Genomic DNA, 27307 nt, shown 5'->3' on the forward strand with positions numbered 1-27307 from the left:
TTCAAAAGGGCGGCCAATTTAGAATACTAGATTTTTCAATCAAATATGTTCAGCTAGACCTTTAGCTACTTCGTTTACACAGCTCATTATTTCAAGGGCAGAAGGGGGGGGAAGAGGTTTTATGATCCAGAACTAATGAGATAGGCATAGGTTACACTATCTCATTCTAGGCGAATGCGGAGAAAACTCTCCAACACACCAAAATGAAAATGTGATATGAAGTTGTAGTTAGTTACGGCAAATGATAGGCAAATATCCTTTCCACCACGACTCGAAACGAGCGTCGCGCTTCCCAAAATTTGGGAACTTCATGGTCGTTCTCATGGGGCACATTTTATTACTTGTGTTCTTTTTAACTGGAAGATAAGTCCCGAGCACCCTAATTCGAGGTTTGTTGTTTGCTCTAGAATTCGTGCCGTTGGGCCTATCATCGCCGAGCGTGGTTTTTTTCTTGCGAGTTCGCGACGGAATAATTGAATAATAATGGGGTGAAAAGTGATTGATCAAAATCTCTTTGCTAAACTACGTATGTCATAGCCCTGCAAAATAAATAATACATAACTACTAGTTAGTAACGCTTTGAGATTAGCCCGGCATGTCCACCCCTCTTTGCGCACTGTTGCGAAGGAGTATTTTGATCCGCATTAACCATTTCACAGCAGCAGCTCCCGTTTCCGAAATTCCATTTGCATTTCTACATTTGTAGATAGTAGGTATTCCGATGCATACAGTGCCATATCCATCAAAAACACAATTTCCTCAAGTAAAAATCAGGGCGAGGAAAGTTAATAAAAAGGAAGAATCTAACCCCGCAAAAATCGTAACGGCATCAATATGAATCCACTTCACACGCACTTAGTTTAAGCCATTTCTTCCAAAAAATAAGGGGGCCCCTAACTACCCTCCCATCCTCCTTTCCGTTTATCTTCCACTCCGTCTATTCCAAACCAGTCACCTGCCGCCAAACAACTCAAGTCGCCCCATCAGACCATTGGCCATACCAACCGTCTTAGTATTAAGGCTCTGCCATGGGCTTAGTGTCTTATCCCTAGTATTTGGCTGGTATGTGAGGGTCTGGGACACCCGAATCCGCTCCTTCGTCGCACCAACAACCTCGGACTTCCAATGCGGCGTGAGTTTGCTCCAGTAGAGTGTTCGTAGCAGGGGCATGAAAGAGACGTCTTGCACACAATAGTCTATAATAGCCTGTGGGATAGGCCGGACGTTGAACACCTCATGAGAGCCGCCGCGCTCTGGCGCAAAGAGCTGCGTTCCTTTATCCTTATTTTCCTTCCAGAGTCGTTTGGCAGCCGGAGAAACCGGCGTGTCCATCTCTATACACCGTGCTAGGCCCGAGACGAATTTTTTTCTCGAGAGTGGACCCGGTCTCGACCCATTTTCCATAAGCTGAATATCTTCGATGCCCTGAAGGCGGATTCCGAAGTGGAAAAACAGTGCGTTCGAGTCGTTTCGGACGTCGAAAAAGACCTTGGGCGTAACTGGGCATTCTAGGATGCTCTTGAGCGATTTTCCATTTGTTCCGGTTGTTGTGAAGGCTGCTTCACCAAGGTGGTGGATGTCGACGAGGTAGACATGCTCCTTGGGGTGGTTGAAGATTTGAAGAATCGAGATGCTACCTTCGCGACAGAGGTTGATGCCTTCAAGGTCGATATACAGCGACGGTGGATTTGATGGGAGGTTATCGAGGCTATCGATAAGCCGGCGTAGAGAGGAGGTAGTGTCAACCACGCTGGAAGCGATCATGGCTATAACTATATTGCGTGAAGTTGGCCGCACACACTATGCTCGGGCTATTCACCTAGATATATATATATATAGACACTTATACCTACAGGTAGATATTTGTATGTCCCATCCATGCAGTGGCCCGGCGGAGTAACTAAGACAATGTCACATTTGCCTCGATTCGGGGATGTCCACGAAATTATCGCCTCAGGGGCTCCTATTCTCCCCAGTTCGCGCCGTCATCTCTTATGTATAATTTATATGCCAACTCTTGCTTGCATAGTTAGCCCGGTTTGGTTTCCAGAACCCCGGATCTCCCGAGGTCCCCAAAGGAAAATGATATGACAACCGCATATAGACAGGATGATATCCAGCCTCGGCGGGTAACCGGAGCCAGACAACCAAGCAGAGCAGCGCAAGCAGGGCAGCAAGTCCGGGTATTTGTCAATCGCATGATATTTTTATGAATGGTTTCCCCAAGCGGTGAGTGCTGTACCTGGGATATGTTGTCCTCTGTCTGTCCCCCTTCCCAGTTGCAAACAGGTGTCTTAATTTTAATATGTGATGCGCCGACAGCCCTGGAGCTGAGAGGTTTTCCTAAACGGGTTGTTGCTGAGGCCATGGAAGAGGAACCTAAGTCGCCTTCAAAGAACTAGCGGAGGATAGTATTACTACAGTATGACCTCGGGAGGCGTGGGACGGCTGCATATTTGGGCGCGCCAGGGGGGAAGAAAGGTGGAATGGCCAATAGATGTGCCGAATGCCAGTGTCTTGGGATCGGGCTAGGCAGCGGAGCACATATCTCTGGGTATCCATCCGGAGTACTAAAAATGAGAATATTTATGCAGCAAATGAAGGCATTTCAGAGGTTCAATAGTAGTTGGGTAAGTTGGCTTACTAATCACTATCCTGCACCTCCAAAAAAAAGATGGATATCAAATGAGAGGAAGAGAAAAGACAACAGAAAAGATAACAAGTCCTCCTTCTCTTCACATTTAGCAATTCAGCAAAAGGCAAAAGCCATTCTCAACACTGCGGGCCAACCAATCTAGCTGCACAGAACCTCAATTATGTTCCACGCAAAGCCACTGTGGATACCTGCAGCAACACTCCAACAACCAGCGATGATTTGCATATGTCCTTCCCCACGGATTAGTTACAGGCTACAGGTTTATCCGGGAAGTTAGCCCCTTGCGCCTGTGCAAGGATACAAAGGATAGATACACCGGACCTGATATTCACAAATGCAAGCATTGACATGCTAAGCAAACTGAACTTCCCTTATTTAGGCTGGCGGTGCAAAGCCAGTGAGTGACCCTTGAACCATCACAGTATGTTCATGCATCAGCTACTGCAAGGCAATTTTTTGTTCTTGTGATGTCCTGCGTCTCTGTTGTGGACGCGCCCAGCTCATTTATGTCTCGAGTATTCATCCCATCCATGGGATTTGAACGGGGGAGGGCTCAACCCCATTTGTCAACTGGAGCAGCCACCCCACCCGTGGACGCTCGAGTCCAATTCCCTAACGGTATAATGTTCGGACTATTGCGTATGCGCCAACTTCCAGAACCGCTTGCTCACGTCGGCCAACGTGGAATACTGTGGGAGTCCGTACTATCACTCGCTTCTCTCAGATCACATGTAAATGATCCAGGAACGGCAACCCTTCAACGAGGAAACTATTGTCTACTCCTCAACCCCACCTACCATCCAGACAATTTTGCTAAAACAATTGCAAATTTCCCAAAAGTTTTCCCAAGCTGCCCAGTATGGAGTACGTCATGGGATCGATGAAAGGCCAGGGCAGAATCCTCTCCTGCTCTCTTGTGAAGGCAGATCCATGCGGTAGGCAGTTACTGAGCATACTGTTCCACATCATCATCATCATCATCATCTCACATTTCCCAGAGGTTAGATTCGTATCAATGCCCATGCGGAGCTCATAGGCTCAATTGCTGCGGAATCGCCCCCTCAGGGGTTGAATATATGCAGGAGGAGCTGTTTGCATGATCAATGAGCTAGGTCTAAGCCTACAGTGTAGAGAATATGACTATGTCAAGAATACTGTATATAGAATGGTATATGGTATAGAGATTTATGTGTATATTTCAGTAACTCAGATACTCTCTAAAGCGATAAGTTAGCTACAACATGGTGATACAAGACGGATCAACCAGGGCACAAAATAGAGCCGCTATGGCCCATTATGAAAGGCGCCATCTGCACACTCGTCGGCGGAACTCTAGAAGCAAGAAGAAATGAGCTGTTTCGTTTTATTAATGGGAATTTATTAGTATCGTATTGGTGGGAAGGAAGTAAACCCTAAATAATATCGAATAAATATTCCTGCGCTCCCAATCTAAAAACATTCAACTTTCCATCCTTCCTGATTGAAGTCGAACTATCAGCTGCATTATCTTTAGTTGTATTATCTTCACTGTAGTCGTTGAAATCATGCAGTTCCCTACTCCCCTACTGAACTGAATACCTGATTTCAATGATCAAGCGCGCTTGCGTCTATCACTCTCTACATATCAAGCAGGCAGAATTTATCACCCTTCACCATCGAGAGCCCCTGGTGACCACAGAAGGTCAACGCTGAGCGATGGCTCGGTGAGAACAGAATTCTCCATTGGCTTTAAATATTCCATTCCATTCTCTTTATAACTCTCTCCGGCTGATCCTATTACAAAGGGCCCGTGGATCATCGTACCCGTATATGACGGTTAGAGCTTGGGGATTCTCCGAAACTTTACGATCTCACTAATATCACAGTCGCGTAGTGTTCTTTTCAGGGTTTGTGACTCGATCGAGTGCGCGGCGACTCATGAGGCTCTGTGAAGGGCACAAGTACACCATAGTTACACTCACTATTCGCTGGCTCATATCATCTGTCAGCTTATTTTGCTAGTGGATAAAACGACATTGTATCATACCTGAATGCAGAACGGCAATTGTACTTAAGACCATCTCCAAATCCAAGTGGCTAGTACTGTAATGGCACAAGTAGTGACCGCGAGTTTGGTGATAGGCTGTATTGATGCCTTCTTCCCTGGCTCGCAGCAATCGTATTTCGCATTTCCCTGAGTAGACTGATTGTCTAGGTTGATGGAATCCAATGCCTCTGACAGACGATCCGCATTCTGAAATGCACCTTTGGTCCAACATTTCTCAATGATAGCTCCAAGCCAAATGTTTTGTGTGCTAGGTGGAGATGTCCTTCGTGGCCAAGTAGCTCGGCGAGCGTCCAGTGGTAGATCCTTGAAGAGGTCAAACTGACAACGCTATAGATTACAGCCCCTAACAGCCCGATCACAAAAGTCGAAGAGACTTAGGGGCCCGATTTCGCGCCAACTATGTACGTAGATCGCCGTTTTCCATAAATGCAAGCTGAATAGTCATCTTAGAGATAATGATGAAGGGGACAACGCCGTTGCGACGCCCTAGACGTCGATAAACATTTTTTATATCTCAATGGCCTTTTGACGGCCATTCCATCACGACCTGCCATAGTCAAGAAGTTGATCTTCGGGGATCGCGTTGCCATGAAGATCCACGAATGGTGAGGACATTTTCATTTATTTCTCAAAGTAGCGTGAATTGGCAAATATTGGAAACTGCTCAAATTGAAAAAGTACATGAATTAACGTAGCGGGCTCTCCTGTTGTTTCTCAGGCGGCGATGTGGAAGAGCCGAAATCATGTATATTTCCTGTATAATCATTGGTATTGGGTCTTTAGGGTAAGAATATGTAATTTAATGAATGGCGGAAAGTAGCCAGCCTCCTGAAAGTTTTTTAGAAGAAATGATTTTTAATGCCAGTGATAACCATTTTCTTTGTTATATTGACGGATACATAAAGAGATAGATATGAATCGTGAGCAACGGAAGCCATGAAAAGATATCACAAAAATTAGATATAACATGCAACTTTTTTTTGGATATCTGGGCTTTTCTAATGACATTCAATGGACACGTAGATACATGCATATATACATAGTTACCATACATACAAACGCATAGCTAATACACATTTACCTAGCTCGGCAATTTCCCCCCCCCCCTCTACCATCTTCCCTAAGCCCACCAGTGTGACTTTCAACAGTTATACCAAACCTCCCATTTTCTCACCGTCTAAAATGCAATGGTACAAAATTTATTTCTTGGACAGGTTGAGAAGGCCCTGGAGGTTGATACTCTTGGGGCGCTCGATGGGCAGACCCAGAGCGCGGCTCCAGATGAGCTGGGCGAGTGGGCCGAGGGCGCGGCTGACACCGAAGGTGACGGTGTAGTAGAGGGGTTCCTGGAAACCGTAGTGGTGGAACAGAACACCAGACGCAGCGTCTACGTTGGGATGGGGGTTCTTGGTCTATTATTTTTGGACAAAAATCGAGTTAGTTTTTAAATATATATTTGTTCAAGTGCAGGAAAAAAAGGAGCCGGGTATTTTTACCTTTCCGTGCTCAGTCAGGACACCGGGGGCGATTTCGGAGTTCTTCTTGACGAGCTGGAAGACCGGGTTGGCCATGATGTCGGGTCTGGTGCTGGCGAAGTCCATCAGAGCTTCGAAGCGAGGGTCTGGCTTCCGCAGGACACCGTGTCCGTAGCCTGGAACGACCTGGCCGGACTTAAGTGTGGACCAGAGGTAGTCCTTGACGTCTGCATCGGTGAACTTGTTGCCGATCGCAGCTTGCATCTTCAGGATCCAGCGGAGCACCTCCTGGGCAGCAAGGCCGTGGAGAGGACCAGCGAGGCCGAGGAGGCCAGCGCTGTAGCTGAGGAAGGGGTCGCTCAGGGCGCTTCCAACAAGGTGAGTGGCGTGGGCGGAAACGTTTCCACCCTCGTGGTCACCGTGAAGGGCGAGGTAGAGTCTGAGCAGATCGTGGAAGCTCTCGTTGGCCTTGCCGCCCTTTCCGAGGAGCTCAGCAAAGTTGTATGCCCAGTCCTGAGCAGGGTCGAGCTCCTGTTTGCCGACCTTCTCGATCTCATTGGGGCGGAAGACCAATGCGGCGAGACGGGGGATCTTGGCGAGGAGGGCAATGCTGTCATCAAAGGTAGGCTCCCAGTAGCTAGCCTTGTTGAGGCCTCCAGCGTAGGCCTTGGCAAACTTGGACTCGGTGTTCAAGGCCGCAACTGCGATGGACAACTGGGTCATTGGGTGCATATCCTTGGAGAAGGACTTGATAAGGTCCAGAATGTGCTGGGGGAGATGTGATTTCTCTGCCAATTCGCGGGAGAAAGCCCGGACTTGGGGGGTGGTTGGGACTTGGCCGGTAAGGAGGAGCCAGAACATCGCTTCGGGGAGCATCTCAGTTCCGGAAGTGCCCTTTGGCAGTTCCTTCTGGCAGTCCTTGATGGTCTTGCCGTGGAAGCGGATGCCCTCGTTGGCGTCCAGCACAGAGCCCTCCCAAACCATGGCCTTCAGGCCTCTCATGCCTCCAATGGCGCTAGCAATGGTCACATCGCCAATGACGTCTTCACCACGCTTCTTGACCTCCTGGAGCAGCTCCTTCTTTGCCGGAATAGCATTTTGGAAAGCAGTCTTGAGGTCAGATTCTGCGGTGGAGTAGTACCGAGATGTGGAGGCAAATGACCGAGAGGCATTCTAAGATAGGAAAAAGGTAAGTAAAGGAAGAAGTCGTAATGATTGAATTGAGAAATTGAGATACTCGGAATTGTAGCACTAGGAACATCAGGTCCCACCAAACAACATACCTGAGACGCCTTCAGCACCTGTCTTGTTGCCCTGCTGGCCAATACCATTGTTTCGTATGTGTATTCGGAGATATAGATCAATTGCACAATTGCGGGTTGAGGGCAGAGAGCGCAGAGCAGGTGAGATTGGAGGGGAGCAAGTGTCCAAGGATGTTTGTTGGGATTTGTGAAAGACAGCGGAGAGTTGAGAGGGAGAGAAAAATACACAGAGCAAGGACCCGCCCGCCGGAAGACTCGAATGGGTTGAGCTAGTGTTGTCCGAATCAAGTAAAGATGAGGCTATTCGGCGGTCGGACCAAAGGGCGGCTGGCGGCGGGATTGCGCTAGCGTTGTTTTTGCCGAGGGATTTGTTGCCGAGGACAATAAGAATCTCCTCTACTTCAGTATACAGTATACAGCACACCTCACAGCCAGACGACGTCAGCCAGCGTGTTTACAGCGCTACTTTACAGCTAATGCCTAGTCTATTCAATCCTGTAACTAACTAACTGATATTATCATACCGTCGCTTTCGCTGCGTGCTCATCCGGTGTTGTCATTGACTGGCTCTTATAAATCCAAATCGCCGCATTTTCCGGTCAGTATATATACCCAGCTAAACGTTCGAATTTTTTTTGTCACTTTTTAAAACACCTATTCTCTGTATATTACTTTGTCAAAGGGCTATTTTGTTGTCCCGGTGCGCCCTTTGTGCTCTGGGAAGAAAGACTTTTCCAAAAGCTCAATGCGTCTACAGATTAGCTAACCCTATATACTAGTTAGCCAGTTCACCCATACTATATTAATACTATACAAACAAGCGCAACAACAAAGGAAGCCCCAGGACACTGTTTCCCCATATTTAAATACGGCGGAGTAGGACAAAAGAACTATTCCACGCCGACAATGATTCGCAACGCTGCTCGACGCTTGCCTCGACAGCTTCGTCCGCTCTCCCGCCCCTCCACTCTCTCCAGTACTGCGGCTCGCACGTTCGCCTGTGGCTGCCCGCGGATGGCGTCACAACTACCTCCAGTCAATCCACCTGTGTCAGTAGCACACCCATCCGACTCATTCCAGCTACTGTCTTCCGCTGAAAAGGCCGGGGCCGCCGAAGATGCGCTGTTTGAAGAACAAGTAAGAGCCGTGAGGGAGTGGTGGAACACCCCGCGCTTCGAGGATATCAAGCGCCCATATTCAGCAGAGGCGGTCGTAAGCAAGCGGGGGTCGCTGCAGCAGACATATCCAAGCTCGATAATGGCAAGAAAATTATTCAATCTGCTGGATGAGAGGGCAAAGGCTGGAAAGCCGGTACATACGCGTGAGTGACGCTCTAAGCTTTAAATTTTTATTTTTTTTGAGGTATCGTTTCCTCTAACAAACATACAGTTGGTGCCATTGATCCCGTCCAGATGACACAGCAAGCTCCCAACCAAGAAGTGCTATATATTTCAGGGTGGGCGTGTTCATCTCTCCTCACTACGACAAACGAAGTATCCCCGGACTTTGGAGACTACCCCTACAACACCGTCCCGAACCAGGTTCAGAGGCTCTTCAAGGCCCAGCAAATGCACGACCGCAAAGAATGGGATGCAAGAAGGAAACTTTCTGCGGACCAGCGCAAGTCGACGCCCTACACTGATTTCATGCGGCCCATAATCGCTGATGGCGATACGGGGTAAGTTGTAAGCCCCCTTTGAGAACCCAGAGAGTATTGTAACACTCACCAAAATAGACATGGAGGTCTTACAGCAGTATTGAAACTGGCCAAACTCTTTGCCGAAAACGGAGCCGCTGCTGTCCACTTCGAGGACCAGCTTCATGGAGGCAAAAAATGCGGCCATCTTGCCGGCAAAGTGCTCGTCCCCATTGCCGAACACATCAACAGGCTCGTCGCAGCAAGATTGCAGTGGGATATTATGGGGACTGAAAATCTGCTCATCGCCAGAACGGACTCGGAGAGCGGAAAACTTCTAAGCAGCACCATTGATGTCCGGGACCACGAGTTCATCCTAGGTGTTACCGAAGGCTCCAAACCGCTCGCCGAAACCCTGCAGAGAATGGAGCTGGACGGGGCCTCTGGCCCTGAAATCGACCAGTTCGAATCACAATGGGTTAAAAACCATAAACTTGTGACGTTCGATGAAGGTAATCACGAATTATTCATACTTAATTTTCCCCCTTTTAGCTGCTGTTCATGATCAAGACGCTAACACCCTGATACAGCTGTGGAACAACATCTTAAATCCGAGGGAGCCGCTCAATCATCCATCGATGACTACAAAAAACAAGTAACCGCAAACCGGGACATGTCGATTAATGAACGACGGGAGCTTGCACACAAGTACACCAAATCACCTGTGTTCTGGTCCTGGGACATTCCCAGGACTCGTGAGGGCTACTATCATTACCGTGCCGGTAATGCCGCGGCAACCAAGCGTGCGATCAACTTCGCGCCCTACGCTGACTTGCTCTGGGTTGAAACTGGCGACCCAAGTGTCGAGAAGGCGGCGTCGTTTGCCGGAGAGATCCGAGCAAAACACCCTGGCAAGAAGCTGGTATATAACCTCAGCCCTTCGTTTAACTGGATGGGTCAGGGTTTCACCGAAGCCAGCCTCAAGTCGTTTATCTGGGACATCGCTCAGCATGGGTGAGTTTTCACACTTTCAGCCCTTATATGGAAATAGGTGTTTGAGCTATGCGATTAACTTTGTTTAACTTCCGCGTCTAGCTTCGTCCTCCAACTTATCTCACTCGCTGGTCTCCACTCTAACGCTACCATGACAACTGAGCTTTCGCGGAAATTCAAGGACGAGGGCATGCTGGCTTATGTCAACCTCATCCAGCGACGGGAGAAGGAAATGGGAGTTGATGTACTTACGCACCAGAAATGGAGCGGCGCCCCATATATGGACGGCATTGTCGGCTCCATTCTCAGTGGCAGCAGCTCCAACAAGAGTATGGGCGAAGGCAACACGGAGGATTGTATGTTGGATCCATCCCCCCTCATTCCACAAAATTAAGAGGTCCCGCGCACTAATGAATTCATCTACAGCTTTCTAATTTACCTAGAAAATCCCACACTTTATTGCTACGGGATCTCAATGAATGGTTGGATTTGATTTTTAATAGAAACATAGCCATTGCGGATGAGCCTCCGATGGGCACTGCTTGACCAGCCACCGCAGGTATAGTACATTACATACGTCAGACTCTCAGCCATCGCTGTGAACCATGTTGCAAATAGCTCTGCTGCCCAAGCAGTTCTACCATCCATCGTATCTGAGGCTAAACGCACCAGTGATCCCATTCAAAAGGGATCATATTCAATGCCTAGGAATCGCGTTGAGTAGATGCAGGACTTTCCAATACATACATAGACTGATAGCTACGGAACAACCGAAGACCACCTATATTATATTATATGTATATATATATATATATATATTTATAAATGACCTTATCATTGATCTTCCAAAATATCAGGATCTTCCTCCAATTAAATCCCCCCAATTCCGTCTGGTGCGCTGACTAAGCTGAAACTTTCGCCGCCACGGAAAATAAAAAAATAATCTCAGCCGCCGAACTTTTTATCGCTACCACCAGCCAGGCTCATAAACCCAACATAGATAGATAGCCTTTTTCCAGGCTTCGATTTTTCATTCTTTTTTTTTTACTGCTTTTTACCTTCTCGTTTCTCTGTTCATAGCGCGATTCTATAGAGCGCTTTTCTTGAAGATATCGTCTTTTGTTCCCTTGTTTCTTTCTTGTTAGGCTCGTCTCAAGTTTTGCGATCGCACAATCTCCACTCTACAACTACATATATATCTATATACCACTACGCATTTATCGATTCCTACCTCTTCCCTATTGTTTTTATTTGTCTCTATTTCTTTTTGCCCCTTTACCCTTTCTCGCTAAAGTATGCCACACCCTGTTTCACCATCAGAATCGTCGACCATGTCCTCCGCCCCCATCATGATCCCGAAGGTCCCGTCCTCCGTACCCCCCACCGAGGAGGAGGTTGCCTCGTTGATGAACACCATATTCAACGCAGATAAATCGCAAGAGTCTTTAGACGCTTCCTATGGCTTGGCGAACCTCCTCATTCAATCCGTCGGATTTCGCGGGCTACACGGCTATAATTTGTTGAGGGATATAAAAAAAGCGGCGGTAGATAAGAAAAGCGGGGCAAAGCGAGAAAGTGCAATGCTGATATTGGGCGCTCTGTTCGAGAGATTTCCTCGAGAACAACCGCTCAGCGAGGTTGTCTTCTTACTTGAGCATGGAGGGTTGCTTTCCCTGGCCTTGGATGCGCTGGCTGATAAGGGTGCCGTGGTGCGGGAAGCGGCTAAGTATGCCGTGGATGCGCTGTTTGCTTGCCTGAAGGTCGAGTCGTTGGTCGCTGCGCTTGTTCCGGCACTATTGGCGTATCTCAACAAGTCAACTGCGAAATGGCAAGGCGCTGTGGAGGCTTATCGTCTGCTGGAAAAAGTGGCTGAGAAGACTCAGGCGGGCTCAGACACCAAGGAGGAGAGTTTGCAAAAGGATCTCCTCCGCGAATCCGTGGGCAAATGTTTAAAGGATCTGATCCCTGTCGTCGAGTCCGGCATGCACGATATGAAGAACGAGGTTTCAAAACAGGCGGTTAAAACAATGACTGCTTTGACGACGGTCCTCTCCAATGACGATGTGGCTCCCAGAATCCCGCTGCTGATTAAAGCGATGGAAAACCCCGACGCACAAACTTTACAAAAGACCATCCTTGCCTTGTCCCAGACTACCTTCGTCGCGATAGTTACCTCCCCTGTACTTGCGCTCCTCACCCCTCTTCTTGAACGATCCCTAAACACACCCACAACCCCACAGGAAGTCCTTCGCCAGACAGTCGTTGTCGTCGAGAATCTCACAAAGCTCGTCCACGACCCTAATGAAGCGAGGACATTCTTGCCGAAGTTGAAACCAGGTGTACAAGGGGTGAAAGACAGGGCTTCGTTGCCTGAAGTTCGGGAGCTAGCAACACGCGCTCTGAACGTCATCCAGCACGCTATGGGCGATGGCAGCACGAACTTAGCCAACGGGGCGGTGACCCAAGTAACAGCAGATGAAGTTCTAAAGGTATTGGAGCAACAGGTGAAGCTCCATGGCGGAATTGTGCGTAAGGAAGATGAACCATTCTGGGCCATCTCGAAGACGTATATCTCTGAAATGGTTCGCGACGACGTGAATTCACGTCTTCTCGACCGCGTCCCACTATGCATCGCACCTTATCTTAGTCAACTAGTCAAGGAGGGACAAGAGGCTGCCATCGCTTCCGCAGTTCACGCCCATTTCGTGGAGGAAGATAAGCGGAAATATGGAGTACCTGTGCAAGAAGACACGGGTGAAGTTGAGATCGTCAATGCGGATTTCTCTCTTGCGTATGGCGGCATGCTTCTGCTCTCCCACACAAACCTTAGGCTCCTCAAGGGCCATCGATACGGGCTCTGCGGGCGCAACGGAGCCGGAAAATCCACCCTCATGCGCAGTATTGCGGAGGGAAAGCTGGAAGGATTCCCTCCCAAGGATGTTTTGAAGACATGCTTCGTGGAGCACAACCAAGGTGAAGATGCGGATTTGAGCATCTTGGAATTCGTTGCCAAAGATCCAGAACTAGCTGCAAGCGGCAAAGAGCGAATTTCCGAGGTCTTGAGCGAGGTCGGATTCACTGCTGGCCCTGGTGGACGGCAGGAACAGAAAGTTGGCTCCCTGTCCGGTGGATGGAAGATGAAGTTGGCTCTGGCGCGAGCTATGCTCATGGGAGCTGATGTTCTCCTCCTCGACGAACCGACCAATCATTTGGACGTAGCGAATGTGAAATGGCTGCAGGAATACCTGAAGCAACACACCGAGATCACCAGTTTGATCGTCAGTCACGACTCTGGTTTCTTGGACGAAGTCTGTACCGATATCTACCACTATGAAGGAAAGAAACTGGTCTGCTACAAGGGTAACCTTGCTGATTTTGTCAAAGTCAAGCCGGAGGCGAAGAGCTACTATACCCTTAGCTCGTCGAATGTTCAGTTCAAGTTCCCCCCTCCAGGTATCTTGACAGGTGTCAAATCGCAAACCCGTGCCATCCTTCGCATGAGTAACGTGACTTACACTTATCCTGGAAATACAAAGCCCTCTCTAGTAGATGCAAGCTGTTCCCTGACCCTCTCGTCTCGCACAGCCATTATTGGCGGTAACGGCGCGGGGAAGTCAACTTTCATCAAGCTGTTGACTGGAGAGCTTATTCCCCAATCCGGTAAGGTTGAGAAGCATCCCAATCTTCGAATCGGGTACATCAAGCAGCACGCCCTTGAACATGTGGAGATGCACATGGAGAAGACACCCAACCAATATCTGCAGTGGAGATATCAGAATGGCGACGATCGGGAGGTGTTGATGAAGCAAACCAGAGTTTTGACCGAGGAGGATCGTATCCAAATGGAGAAAACAATCGATATTGGCGATGGGAGGGGACCCCGGCGTATTGAGGCCTTGATCGGTCGGCAAAAGTTGAAGAAAACGTTCCAATATGAAGTGTAAGCCGTGTCCCCCTTCAATCTCTCTCCTTGGACTCCCATTTTCCCCCCCGTTCTCTCTAACACTCAAATCAGTAAATGGGTTGGCATGCTTCCCAAATTCAACTCCTTCATCTCCCGCGAAACTCTTCTAAAGGAAGGCTTCCAAAAACTCGTCCAAGAATACGACGACCACGAAGCCTCCCGCGAGGGCCTAGGCTACCGCGTCCTGGAACCAAAAGTAATCTCCAAACACTTCGAAGACGTCGGCCTCGACCCGGAAATCGCAAACCACAACCAAATCTCCGGCCTCTCGGGCGGCCAGAAGGTCAAAGTCGTCCTCGCCGGCGCCATGTGGAATAACCCGCACCTCCTTGTCCTGGACGAACCCACCAACTTCCTCGACCGCGACTCGCTAGGCGGCCTCGCCGTCGCCATCCGCGACTACAAGGGTGGCGTGGTGATGATTTCCCACAACGAGGAATTCGTCGGTGCACTGTGCCCCGAGCAATGGCATGTCGAGGACGGGCGGATGACGCACAAGGGCCATGTGTCGCTCTCCCTCGACCGGTTTGAGGACAGCTCGCGCGGACCCAGCACCGTGGCTAGCAGTGTCGTTTCGAGCGCGGCAGCGTCCGCAGCAGCGTCTGCTGCTAATTCTGGTGCTGAGGATGCGGGCGGCGAGTTGAAGTTCAAAGCGAAGAAAAAGAAGAAGTTGACTCGTGCGCAGATGAAGGATCGTGAGGTGCGGAGGCGTTTAAGGCATATTGAATGGTATGTTGGCAACTTTTTTCTTTCTCCCGTTTCCTTTTTTTTTTTTCTTTTCTTTTCTTTTCTTTTTTTTTTTTCGCTTTCCTCTTGATCATTGAGTAAATGGACGTGTGCTAACAGCAACCCTCCTCTTCCAGGCTCAACTCACCCAAGGGCACACCTCACCCCCCAGACACTGATGATGAAGCATAATGGTTCCTCTATTGGGGAAAATAATGATGTGAACAAAAGTCTTTCTTTTTTTTTCTTTTTTTTTTCCCTCTCTTTTGGGCTTGGACTTTCTTGTTTGCTGGTTGGGACCTCACATATATTCGATGGATTTCTTACATAGATTCTTTTCATCTTCCTCCATGTCTTTCTTTCTTTCCTTCTTTCTTTCTTCTTTCTTCTTTCTTCTTTCTTCTTTCTTCTTTCTTCTTTCGTCGCTTCCTTATTTTCCGTTTCACGATGTTTAGTTTTGCTTCATCTTTTATTTATTCCCCCCCCCCACCTTTCCCTCTTGTGCTGAAACTGCGGAGCACCGACGGTAATTTTTAACGGCATGTATATACATAGACGTATATAGACTCTCTCCGCGTGGCATTGTCTTATTTCATCCATTCATTCCCTTCGGAGAAAAGATACTAGACGGACCGGTTCTGGCGTTTTTTTCCCCTTGCTTTTTTTTTTTTCTTTCTTTTTTTTTTTTTTTTTTTTCTTTCTTTTTTATATTTACTTTTTCATAGTTTCAGTTAGCGCATGTTAACAATGTGTTGATTTGAATTGACAGAGAGATAGACATTGTTTGTTACCTATTCCTTCTAGTGTTAGTTAATAATAAGTATTTGTTTGTTAAATAACTGGCCATAATATCTTCAACTCGGTGTTTAACTTGTCTGGTAACGTATGAATTAAGAAAACATTGTGCCCGAACTTGAGCTTTAACATATATATATATATATATATATATATAATTATTTACTTGCTCTCAAATCCTTATCGACAAGAAGTTACAATACAAACCACCAACCAAATTTTTTCTCAAGCGTTGCTAAGTAAAAGAGAGAAAGATAATACATCCCGACTGAGGAGTGCTCCACAACCCCTGTAGCTCATTATCATTAAAACTCGATAACTACATTGTTATGTCACATATACCTGGCTATTCCCAACCGCATATTTCACACCTGTAAACCCCCTAACCACCCGTACCCTAATCCCATTCAATAATAATCCAACCTCTACAGAGTACCCTAACCCTTAATCTACTTGTAAAGTACCGTCCGTACCTGCGTCCTTATGTAGTGCGAATGTTGCTTTAGATGGGCTGAGGACCTGATCATGATCATGGCTTTCCAACAGGTAATATGTCCAGGAAGTAAGTAGGCTTCAGATGTGGAACCAATCTTGTTGTTCTGTTCAACTTTTTTGAGAGTGTCTGTCTGTCTGTCGACTCTGTCCTCGTCAACATTCCTTCTTCTCCAATCAGTGCTTTTGTATAGTTAACAAGCTTGACTATAACTTTTGAGTAGGAGTTGACAGGCCGTGTTCATCAGCCAAATACTACTGCTGTTCTATCTAACCCCTATAAACTAAACTAAATCCAGATCAACACACGGAGAATAATACTAATGATCTCATACATAATATCTATTATGCAGTATTATTATTCTATTCCACAAACTCCTGCTTCTTCAAACCAAGTTAAATAATAATACACATGAACAGAGCAAATAAGAAGTACCTCTGTCTGTGCATTGACTTTCTAACAAATGATGATCAGAAGAGAGGAAGAGGGATTATTGGCCGCCATTGACGCCTCAACCGGGGGCCGTCTTCAGTGACATCAGGTTTTGTTGGATAGTTAAACCAGATAAAGTTGAGGCTTCTGAACGATAAAACCTAAAAACCGAAAAGATAAAAAAAAAACTATTCTGGTTTCACTGCTGAGCCCCTTGAGAATCAAACAATAAAAGTGGATCTGTATAACAATCAAGTCCTGGAAAATTTGTACGCAGGAAAGGAAAAGAATTGCAATTGCTGCTGCAATAATAGAGAAATAATGATTAATAGCCCATTCAGAGCTGAATAATACGAATTTAGTTAAGAGTTATTATAGAAATAGTTTGAGAATGATTAGTTATTTATTTATTTATTTATTTTTTAAATTTAAATTTCCCTTGAGACGCGGGACCCGAACAGAAAAGCATTCCTGTTTCCATGTTGGGATTTGCAAGAATGAAATTCTCCACTCAGTGGAAATGAGCCACTCACTGCCTGGCTAGTTGCCAAGATAGAGAGAGTCATATTATAGTCGAGAGATGCAGAGCTCTCTAACTTCTAATATAAGTGGTCAACTAATAAAGTGGGAGATGTATGAGACACGTATAGCCCATTTCAATCTCCTGAATTAAGCTCATTCCAAAGGTCAGGTTTTTTCATATGGGTCTGGTCTTGTGCAAGCCTCTAGCCAGAATAAGTAATTGTCTACTCTGTAGTTACTCCGTATACAGTCCGCCGCTGAGAAGAAATGAAGAAATGGTTCGCTAACATTTAGGGCCCAAGCCGGCATCAGTGGCGTAGTTCGTTAGTTGAACTAACTAGTTAGTAATATCGTTACTAATAACTTAACGTTAACTAACTATCATAGTAACTTATTAATATGCGAGTGTGTACTTAGTAACTAACTTAGTAGTAACTTAACTAGTAACTAACTAACTAGATCTGTGTGTGGCTCAGGGCAGCCGAGGCAGAAAAAAGACAAAAAAGAAAGAAAGAGCCGCTTCTGACGTCAACAAAACAAAACCTGAAATCCTCCTTTTCCAGCCACGCCCGCCATGAACTCTTGAGGCGTGCAGATGGCAGATAACTATGACATGCGACATGTCTACGCTGTACAGTGTAGGGATTCTTGCTGACAGGGTCAAAAGAATATCCGCGGATGACCACTTGCGCATGCAACTGGAAGATTGATGAGAGATGTAACACCCCGCATCAGCACGCTGCACCACCCCACCACACAACACGCTGCAAAAAGAAAAGAAACCAACACCAACAACAACAACAACAACAACAACAGGCAATAAAGCCCGAAGAAGACCGACCGGGAAGGGCAGAAAAAATAGCCGACAAAGCCGTCTCTGTCTGGCCTACACGACCTGTTCGTTCGGGCAAATCCTTCGGCGAGCGGATCCAATTCCTAGCTCTTGCAAGGCTCCGTCAGCGGGGGGATGTTTCTCACGTTTTTCAGAGAGCTCCGCTGGACTTGTTCTCAACCCTCGACTTCCTTGCTGTGTCGATGGCCAATAATGGCCGAGTTTGCCTCAGCACTAGGGTCTTGGTACATGTATACATGTATACACATCACGTCACTTGCAAGTTGCGGGACATGTGGGAATACCAAAGAGGGTCGCCTTTGAAAAAGGGTTTAAGGTTGCCGCCAAGTTAAACTTTCAACCTTTTTTTTTTCTTCTGTTTTCCCGCCGATTCCCCTCTACCAGTGTCGTCTCTGGAGAAGGCAAGAAAACTTTACACCAAAAGAGCCACATGCAAAATCAATTGCTGCGCTTGTTCCCTGATGAAAGCCAAAATTGGCCATCGGACACTAAGACCTGTTTAAAACCCCCGAGCTCCGCTATTTTACCTTTTCTTTTCTTGCACTCACTCGCAGTATCGCAGCCCATCGCACAAAAAGCTGAAGCAGCATAACAGATAAATGCGATCTCCATTAATCCCGGTATCTCCTGATGTTTGGATATTCCCCACCACCCATTATTCAACAGATTAGCGGTTGATTTTCGCCGTTATCATATTTTTTTTTTAATTCCTATTTTGTTGTTGTTACCTTATCTTCCTCCACCCTACCTACTTCCCGACTTCAAAAAAAAAAAAAAAAAAATACCACCCCCTCTCGATCAGTCTATACCTCCCATCTATCCGTATAGCTGTACTGTGCTTTGCTTAAGGATTGGCAGTGTGTGGTGCAAAAAGACGCCCCTTACGAAGCTGTTGATATCCCGTGCTTTCGCATTAAGCCACACATCTGGTTCAACCCTCATTGTTGTTGTACAGCCACTTCAGAAACAATCGAGAAATAGTTTCTTCCTTCGTAGTAAGGAAAGTCAGAATCTCCAAAGAAACGAAAAAAAACACAAGTGGTGACATGGAATCATCTTGTTCTCTCATCTGAATTGAAGTGACTTCTGTGACGCCCGGAAGCGACCAAAACACAAAGCACTCGATATCCCACACTGCCCAATGCGCTACACCCTTCCCAAGGTATATTGACTGCAGAAGCCAAAAAAAAAAAAGAAAAAAAAAAGGATCCCTTCCATCGTTCGAACCGGAACTCGAGCCCAATGCAACAATAGTGGCCTTGTTAACGTATCGTACCCTCCCAAGCGACTGTATCTACCTACCCAAACCAAAAACAAAACCTCTGTGAATCCCGTATAACAGAAAACAGAACCAACGAAAAAAAAAAAAAGATAGCAATAAATAATCAGCAACCATGTCTAAAGATGAGGAGAAAATTAACAGTGTGGTGCCGTCTCCGGGCAGTGACCCCAGCGAGACAAGCTCCCTCGATGAAGATGCCGTGAAACTCGCGGCCATGGGCTACACCCAGGACATGAAGCGCAAGTTCTCGCTGTTCTCCCTGCTCGGCGTGGGCTTCTCGCTGACCAACTCGTGGTTCGGCATGTCTGCGTCCCTGATCACTGGCATTTCGTCGGGCGGGCCGCTGCTGGTCATGTACGGTATCCCGTGGATTGCATTTATCTCGAGTTGCGTGGCCATCACGCTGTCTGAACTCGCGAGCTCTATGCCCAATGCTGGAGGCCAGTATTTCTGGGCGAACGAGCTGGCGTCTCCGAAATATGCAAACTTTGCGTCTTATCTGACCGGTTGGTTTGCGTGGACGGGGAGTATTTTCACCTCTGCCAGTGTTGCGCTGGCGTTGGCCTCTGCGGGCGTTGGAATGTGGCAGCTTGGACATCCTGACTTGTAAGGATTTTTTTTTTTTTTTTTTTCCTCTCCCCCCCCTGGGTCTAATTCAATTTTAAAATACCTAGTATTGAAATTCCCTCTCTCTACACTGGACCATAGTTAACTAGAAAACTTACAGCGTCATCGAATCCTGGCACATCGTCGTCGCCTACCAAGTCATTAACGCATGGTGCTTCCTCTTCAACTGCGTAGGCAAACTCCTCCCCAAGGTCGCCGTGACCACCCTCTATCTCTCTCTCATGTCCTTCACGGTGATCATCATCACCGTCCCGTCCAAGGCCCCCACGCACCAGGACGCCAAATTCGTCTTTGCCACCTTCATCAACAACACAGGCTGGAAATCCGACGGCATCGCCTTCATCGTCGGCCTCATCAACCCCAACTGGGTCTTCGCCTGTCTTGACTCTGCCACCCACCTTGCCGAGGAGGTCGCGAGCCCGGAGCGCTCCATCCCCATTGCCATCTGCGGCACCGTCGCCATCGGCTTCACCACCGCCTGGTTCTACTGCATGTCCATGTTCTTCAGCCTGAGTGACTTCGAGACACTCATCAGCACGCCGACCGGCGTCCCCATCCTCGAGCTCTTCCACCAGGCCCTGAACAGCAAAGCCGGCGCCATCGCCCTGGAATCCCTGGTCCTCTGCACCGGCTTCGGCTGCCAGATCGCCTCGCATACGTGGCAGTCTCGCCTGTGCTGGTCCTTTGCGCGCGACCGCGGCCTCCCGTTCCACAAGCACCTGTCCCAGATCCACCCCAAGCTCGACGTGCCGCTCGTGGCGCATGCATCCAGCTGTTGCATCGTCGGTGTACTGGGACTGCTGTATCTCGGCTCCTCCACCGCCTTTAACAGCATGGTGACTGCATGCATTGTCCTGCTGTATATCTCGTATGCCATTCCCATTATCGCGTTGCTCATCCGCGGCCGGGATAACATCAAGCACGGCCCCTTCTGGCTGGGGAAAATTGGCCTTTGTGCAAACATTGTAGTTCTTTTGTGGACTGTGTTTACCATTGTTATGTATTCGTTCCCTTCGGTTTATCCCGTCAGGACTTCCAGTAAGTTATACTACCTTTGGGGGTTTAACCCTAGACCCTACGACTAACGCACACCCCCCCCCCCCCCCCCTTCCCCTTCTTCCCAAAAATTTGCGAAGTAGCACCATAGGTCAGATAGCTAATCATATATTTCCAACTATAGACATGAACTACGTTTCCGCCGTCTACTTCGTCGTTGTCGTCATCATCGTCGCCGACTGGTACCTGCGTGGTCGACGAGACTACCGTGGCCAGCATGAGCGCCACGAGGAAGTAGAACAGTTCATGAACAGGAGAACAAGCGTTGTGCAATAGAAAAAGAAGGCAATTAGATTTACACGCTTATTTGTTTTTCTTTTTCGCACTTGTCTGTTTGTTAGCTTGCGTGTTATCTTGCTGGACGGTTTCAATGGTAGTGGCATGGGTAGCTACTATTTGCGAGAGAACTAAATATACCCCCCCCCCCAGGCAAAAGGCGGACCATCGATGAGTTGCATATGTAAATATAAAAAAAGTGCAGAACTATATTACCGTTCTACCATATGAATATAAAACACAGAATATTTATACACAACGTATTATTAACCTATCTCGATTACAAGCCACCAACTCTAAAAACCAAGCTAGATGCGCCAATTCCCCTGCCAAGCCACTGATGCTCTGGCCAGGGATGATCTTTGAACGAGCGCTGGTGAAAAAAGAAGAAAAACACTCCCTGGGCAGTTATTTAATTCTATTTCCCCCCTGATATTTAGTATAGGAGCAACACAAATAGCTTGTAGCTTGCACTGCTCAAGTTTGCCTCTCAACAGTACACACTGTGTCTGAACATGTGACCCCTGTAACCTACCTACGTATATCCATGGATGGCAAAAGGAGAACATCAACCAAATCATCAATTCTCAAAATACACACAACACAACACAACACTTCCTCCAAGCACCATCCCCACCAGTATTGGCACACAACCATCACAAGCATCAATCCACCCTTCCTCCACAGGCGGGACATCCAAGACGGCTGGGGAGTCTTCCCCTGCCTCCTCCCCCCAGCGCCCCCTCCCCCCCCTTCCCCAGCATCAACACAACCATGCCGCCTCCCCCCCCATCCACCACCCCCAGCCCCCAAACAGACAACATCCCCCTCAGCTAGCATCGACACCAGCCGTGATGGAGATCACATCAGCAGCAAGGTGGTGGTGGACGACGACGACGACGAAGACGACGAAGACGACGCGGCGGAGGGTATGGCGTCTACTCATCCTGCCGCTCGTGGTCGTTGTGTTGGTGGTGTTAACGATTGTGCTATCGGTGCTTGGGGCGAAGGGGATATTGGGCGGCAAGGGGATAGATGGTGAGGGAGATGATGGGCGGATGAGGGTGGAGACGAGGGATGGGGTGAGTGAGTTTTATTTGTTGTTTTATATTTGTTTGTTTGTTTTTCATTACTTTCTTTGCATTTATTTATTGTGTGTTTATTCATTCTATATCTCTCTCTCTTTTTTTTTTTTTTTTTTTTTTTTTTTTTTTTTTTTTTTTTTTTGGGGGCATCTACTGCTATGACTTTGATCGGTTCACCTTTAAGGTGCTATCTATTTTATTTTTCAAACCCATCGATATATCGATAACTATAGTTAATTTAAATTAAAAAAGAAAGAAAAAAGAAAGAAAAAAGAAAAAAAGCTAACGTAAGTTATATATCTAGTTATCAAGGCCGTGGTATCCATCTCCGCGAGGTGGAACTGTCCAAAGTTGGACTGAAAGCTACGAAAAAGCCCAGGAGTTAGTGGGTAGAATGAGTGTGGTTGAAAAAGTGAACGTCACTACTGGTGTGGGTTGGCAGATGGGGCTCTGCGTTGGAAACACTGGTAGGTCCAATATTCTTTTCGCACTTTATTCAAGGCTCTCCTTATATAATGGGATAGGGCCCGCCGTGATTTAATTTTTGTCGATTTGGTTTCCTCATATTCGAAGCAATCATACCTCTCTTAAAAGGTAACATAAATGGTCGCATGCTAAGTCGCTCAGGTCCGGCTAGCTCGGTGGGCTTCCCATCGCTTTGTCTGCAAGATGGGCCTCTAGGCATTCGCTTTGCAGATAACATCTCCGCGTTTCCTGCCGGTGTTACCGTCGGTGCGACATGGAGTCGTGACTTAATGTACAAGAGGGGTTTTGCGCTGGGGAAAGAAGCTCGACTTAAAGGAGTCAATATCCTTCTTGGCCCGGCTATGGGTCCTATTGGTGTCTTGCCTGCGGGGGGCAGGAATTGGGAAGGCTTTGGCTCGGATCCTGTCCTCCAGGGCGTTGCAGCCGCAGAGACCATCCGCGGAGTCCAGGATAATGGAGTAATGGCGACCGCTAAACACTACGTGCTCAACGAGCAAGAGCATTTCCGCCAGGAGGGTGAATGGGGGATACCGATTGCGATGTCTTCCAACATTGATGACCGTTCACTCCGCGAGGTGTATGTGTGGCCATTCGCGGAAAGTGTACGGGCGGGCGTCGCGAGTGTGATGTGTGCGTATCAGATGGTCAATAATTCCTATGCCTGCCAAAATAGTTTGATTTTGAACGGCATCCTCAAGGATGAGCTTGGGTTTCAAGGCTTCGTCCAGTCGGATTGGTTGGCGCAACGGAGCGGGGTTGCCAGTGCACTTGCTGGTCTGGATGTCTCAATGCCTGGTGATGGCCTGGGGTGGGCGGACGGCATTTCCCTGTGGGGCCACCACTTGACGCAGGCTGTCTTGAATACATCTGTGCCAATGGATCGATTGAATGATATGGCGACGAGGGTAGTGGCCTCTTGGTACCAATTGAAACAAGATTCCTGGGCGAAACCGCCCCCGGACGGGGACGGGGGACCAAATTTCTCGTCTTGGACGCATGACAGAATCGGTCGATTGCACCAAGGCAGCCCGGATGACGATGCCAAAGGTGTTGTTAACCAATACATCAATGTGCAAGGTGAAGGGGATGATGCCCATGGCCCACTTGCGCGTGAGATTGCAGCCGAAGGCACAATTTTGCTCAAGAATGAAAACGGATTCCTACCACTTTCCAGGGACGGCCCAGGACTATCAGATGAGAAGTATCGCATCGGCATTTATGGAGAGGACGCCGGAGCTGGCGAAGGACCAAACGCTTGCGCGGACAGAGCGTGTAACCAGGGCACGCTGGCGTCCGGTTGGGGTAGCGGAGCTGTCGATTTCCCCTACCTAATAACGCCGTGGAAAGCTCTAAGCAGGGCGTTCAATAACAAATCCACAACGGTATCCGGGTATCTGACAAATGATCGGACTCCACCAGAGGATATGCGTGATAAAGACTTGTGTCTTGTTTTCGCGAATGCGGACTCTGGCGAAGGGTTCGCAAGTTGGAAAGACATCCGTGGTGACAGGAATGACCTCATACTCCAGAAGGGCACAGACAGCCTTGTTTCTCAGGTAGCGACAGAATGTGGTGCTGGCAATGGCAGCACAGTTGTGGTGATCCATTCTGTTGGGCCTGTGATCGTTGAGTCCTGGATCGACCTCCCGGGAGTCAAAGCAGTGCTTCTAGCGAACTTACCTGGAGAAGAGAGCGGAAACGCGCTGGCTGATATTTTGTTCGGCGATGTGGACGCCAGTGGCAGACTGCCATACACCATGGGCAAAAACCTTACCGATTATGGCCCTGAAGCTGGAATCCTTTATAAATCCGATGATGTGATTCCGCAAAAGGATTTTTCCCACGGCCTATACATCGACTACCGCTACTTCGACGCCCATAACCTAACGCCGCGATATGAGTTCGGTTACGGCCTCTCATACACCACCTTCAACCTATCCAACCTGATCCTCAGACCGTTGAAATCCAAAACTCCACTCCCGTCTCCCAGACCGAAAGAAAATTCTCCACCATGGTACAACACAACAATCCCCAACGTTGAATGCGCCTTATTCCCAGAGAAATTCAGGGTTCTCACCAAATACATCTACCCGTACTTATCTTCTGTAGACGACATCAAACGAGAGCCCCCATACGAATACCCGAAGGGATACGACGAAGCCCAACCCCCCTCACCCGCTGGAGGAGGTGAAGGCGGCAATCCATCCCTCTTCGAGCCATTTGTGACGGTCAATGTCACTGTCAGTAATACGGGGACTCGTGTCGGGAAGGAAGTTGTGCAGGTCTATGTGTCGTTCCCTGAGAACGTGCTCGACGAACCTATACTCGACAACAATAGCAGCAGCAGCAGCAACAGCAACAACAACAACAGCAGCGACAGCAGCAGCATCAGCAACAGCCCAAACAACAACAGCACCACGACCAACCCGAGCCACAACAGCACCAGAACCGTGGATTTCCCGCTGCGCGTGCTCCGCAATTTCAACAAGGTAGAGGTGCAGCCCGGGCAAAACGTAACTGTGAGCCTGCCGCTGACACGCAAGGACCTGAGTTACTGGAGTGCTGTGAATCAGAACTGGGTGATGCCTGTTAGCGGCAAGTTTCAAGTGTGGGTGGGGAGGAGTTCGAGGGACTTGCCGCTCATGGCGGAATATTGACGACGTGGGTGGGGGGGGAAGGCGGCAATGAAAATGCATGCACGGGATGGGAATGAATTGATGAATTGATGAAATTAATTAATGATTGAATATGATGTGATGTATGCTATAAGATGAGTTAATGTTAATGCTGTCTGTCTGTCTGCCAGCATGATTATTTGTATTTAATCTGGTCCAACAACATAACATATGAGATGGAACTTGACTAATAATAGATAACCTGCTGGATAGACAGGCCCAATATTAAATGTGATAATGAGATGAATAATAATGAATGTTAATTAATTAACCCTATGAAGAAGGAATAAAAAGAAAAACAATAACTTCAAGTATCAAAAAAATATTAAAATAAAAAAAAAAAAAAAAAGAGAGACCAATGTGGTTAATTTTCATCTAGACCAAGTGGGATTCGAACCCACGACCCCCGCATCACTGAGGAATGTCATATGAGTTCAGGCCACACCAAAACCAAAGAGCTCTGGGCGCTTCTGAGAATCATATAAGAACGGAACGCTAACCACTGCGTCACTGGTCTAATGTTTAGCCCTACAGAACGGCCCGATTCACTTTATGCTCACGCCGGTGGCGGTGGCGGGGGGGGAAAGTATAATTTGAAACCTCTGCGGGGGAAGAAGCATGTGAAAATGCTAAATTATAAAATAAATATAAAAATATAAAAATATAAAAAAATAAAGTGAAATCCCCCATTGTACCCCGCAGCGGGAGGAGTACTTACAGACAGCCATGTGCAGGTTGGTTGGAGATTCTCTCGCCCGGGAGGAGGAGGTACCTAGCTAATAATAAGCTCCTGAAGGAGAGAACCTCTAGCTACATTGGTTGACAAAGTATTTTTCAATATCTCCCCAACTCTTCTTGTTTTCCACGTTTAGTTTACTATTATTTAAGTTTATTGGATTTCTCCTCTTGTGCTAACAGAATATATATATATGAGCTATATAAGCAACTGCTCGCTTTCCAGTTCCCACCAAACTACTTGTTTCAGGCTGACATTTCACCCTGGTTTCTGAGATACGTCATTCTTTCCGCTGGTCGTCTAGTTGGTTTATGGCACTGGACTGTAATATCTTTCTGCGATCCAGGTGTCGTCGGTTCGACTCCGACCCAGCGGAGCAACACCTTTTCCTTTTTTTTTTTTTTTTTTTTTTTTTTTTTTTTTATATATACAAAAAATCCCCTAAACTTACGCAGTAGAGCTTGATTCGGAGGTGTCTTGGCGTCGTAGTTTCATTTGTTTGCAATGGTAGTTATGGTTGCAGACAGATTACAGTTCTAACATGAGAGTTTACTAGTTCAAACATGTGAGCAGATTTTTTGGCTGGAAGCTCTGTCTGTATGGGGGGAAGAAAACATATATTCATATCAATTGCATAATTAATTTGCCCTCGCATCTGTTGCCGCCAGTTCGACCGCAATAAATAATAATAATAATAATAATGCATTTGGCGTTTGAAGCAAGCTGAAATGTTGTTGTAAGTTAGTTATACATAACCCGCAGCCCGGGGAATACCGGAGCAGAGTGCGGGGGACATAATAAGTAATAATATTACTTTGAAGGTCCAAGTACGTTTACATACCATACAGAGCAGAATCACTGACAAGGGGATATATGGAAATATGGAAATAATATATAAAGTAGTTAACTACATCAGTAAGTCGGCCGAGAAAGGCAGTAGAAGTAACTAGTTATTTAAGCAGTGTTGGCCTCAGTAACTTTTTTGCCTGTGAGAAACTTCCCGCTCATCCATTTAAGAAACAGAATAATCATAATAATAAATATTTAAGACAATCATAGCTCTCTTATTATTACTCTCTCGACCGAATAACTAGAATAGGGATCACAGATTAATTAATTAATTAATTCGGGGTTAAACAGACTGTGGTCTGGCCCGCTTTCCACCTTGCTTGCTCTGCTTTCGCCTCCTGTTTTTTATGTTATTATTGCATGTGCCGCGGCAAAAGAAAA

General features: G+C 47.3%; 8 protein-coding genes and 2 non-coding genes across 11 annotated transcripts; 6 read left to right on the plus strand and 4 right to left on the minus strand.

Annotated features, from left to right (window-relative positions):
• Positions 1-311: 311 nt before the first annotated feature.
• On the minus strand, positions 312-3058 carry BDCG_06760 (3'-5' exonuclease). Its single transcript, XM_045422512.1, has one exon. The coding sequence runs from the start codon at positions 1762-1764 to the stop codon at positions 952-954; it is 813 nt and encodes a 270-aa protein (XP_045278139.1). The 5' UTR covers positions 1765-3058; the 3' UTR covers positions 312-951.
• BDCG_06761 (uncharacterized protein) lies at positions 2718-4113 on the plus strand. The gene is made up of 2 exons (XM_045422513.1): positions 2718-3591; positions 3655-4113. The coding sequence occupies exon 1, from the start codon at positions 3124-3126 to the stop codon at positions 3538-3540; it is 417 nt and encodes a 138-aa protein (XP_045278140.1). The 5' UTR covers positions 2718-3123; the 3' UTR covers positions 3541-3591; positions 3655-4113.
• On the minus strand, positions 3973-5086 carry BDCG_06762 (uncharacterized protein). The gene is made up of 2 exons (XM_045422514.1): positions 4683-5086; positions 3973-4623 (listed from the first exon to the last, which is right to left on the minus strand). Exons 1-2 carry the CDS (start codon positions 4912-4914, stop codon positions 4538-4540), a joined length of 318 nt encoding a protein of 105 aa, XP_045278141.1. The 5' UTR covers positions 4915-5086; the 3' UTR covers positions 3973-4537.
• Positions 5087-5396: 310 nt separating this feature from the next.
• Positions 5397-7876, minus strand: BDCG_06763 (2-methylcitrate synthase, mitochondrial). Its single transcript, XM_045422515.1, has 3 exons — positions 7462-7876; positions 6200-7351; positions 5397-6115 (listed from the first exon to the last, which is right to left on the minus strand). Exons 1-3 carry the CDS (start codon positions 7507-7509, stop codon positions 5903-5905), a joined length of 1413 nt encoding a protein of 470 aa, XP_045278142.1. The 5' UTR covers positions 7510-7876; the 3' UTR covers positions 5397-5902.
• Positions 7877-8346: 470 nt separating this feature from the next.
• BDCG_06764 (isocitrate lyase) lies at positions 8347-10503 on the plus strand (the record flags this gene model as incomplete). Its single annotated transcript, XM_045422516.1, has 6 exons — positions 8347-8761; positions 8830-9118; positions 9176-9588; positions 9667-10090; positions 10172-10425; positions 10496-10503. 6 exons carry the CDS (start codon positions 8347-8349, stop codon positions 10501-10503), a joined length of 1803 nt encoding a protein of 600 aa, XP_045278143.1.
• Positions 10504-11364: 861 nt separating this feature from the next.
• On the plus strand, positions 11365-14951 carry BDCG_06765 (elongation factor 3; the record flags this gene model as incomplete). Its single annotated transcript, XM_045422517.1, has 3 exons — positions 11365-14009; positions 14085-14762; positions 14897-14951. The coding sequence occupies 3 exons, from the start codon at positions 11365-11367 to the stop codon at positions 14949-14951; spliced, it is 3378 nt and encodes a 1125-aa protein (XP_045278144.1).
• Positions 14952-17436: 2485 nt separating this feature from the next.
• BDCG_06767 (choline transporter) lies at positions 17437-21354 on the plus strand. Its single transcript, XM_045422518.1, has 3 exons — positions 17437-19742; positions 19864-20801; positions 20944-21354. Exons 1-3 carry the CDS (start codon positions 19249-19251, stop codon positions 21093-21095), a joined length of 1584 nt encoding a protein of 527 aa, XP_045278145.1. The 5' UTR covers positions 17437-19248; the 3' UTR covers positions 21096-21354.
• Positions 21355-21409: 55 nt separating this feature from the next.
• Positions 21410-25619, plus strand: BDCG_06768. Of its 2 annotated transcripts, none has more exons than XM_045422520.1 (3): positions 21410-22177; positions 22485-22647; positions 22705-25619. In XM_045422520.1, the coding sequence occupies exon 3, from the start codon at positions 22792-22794 to the stop codon at positions 25321-25323; it is 2532 nt and encodes an 843-aa protein (XP_045281826.1). In that variant the 5' UTR covers positions 21410-22177; positions 22485-22647; positions 22705-22791; the 3' UTR covers positions 25324-25619. The 2 variants fall into 2 exon arrangements, with proteins under 2 accessions (XP_045281826.1, XP_045281825.1); XM_045422519.1 differs by having other exon boundaries at positions 22808-25619.
• Positions 25620-25717: 98 nt separating this feature from the next.
• On the minus strand, positions 25718-25858 carry BDCG_17384. Its single transcript has one exon. It is a non-coding gene; the product is annotated as a tRNA-Ile (tRNA).
• Positions 25859-26366: 508 nt separating this feature from the next.
• On the plus strand, positions 26367-26453 carry BDCG_17385. Its single transcript has one exon. It is a non-coding gene; the product is annotated as a tRNA-Tyr (tRNA).
• Positions 26454-27307: the final 854 nt, after the last annotated feature.

This window comes from Blastomyces dermatitidis (assembly GCF_000003525.1).
Source record: "Blastomyces dermatitidis ER-3 genomic scaffold supercont1.7, whole genome shotgun sequence".
In the NCBI taxonomy this organism is placed as follows: Eukaryota; Fungi; Ascomycota; class Eurotiomycetes; order Onygenales; family Ajellomycetaceae; genus Blastomyces; species Blastomyces dermatitidis.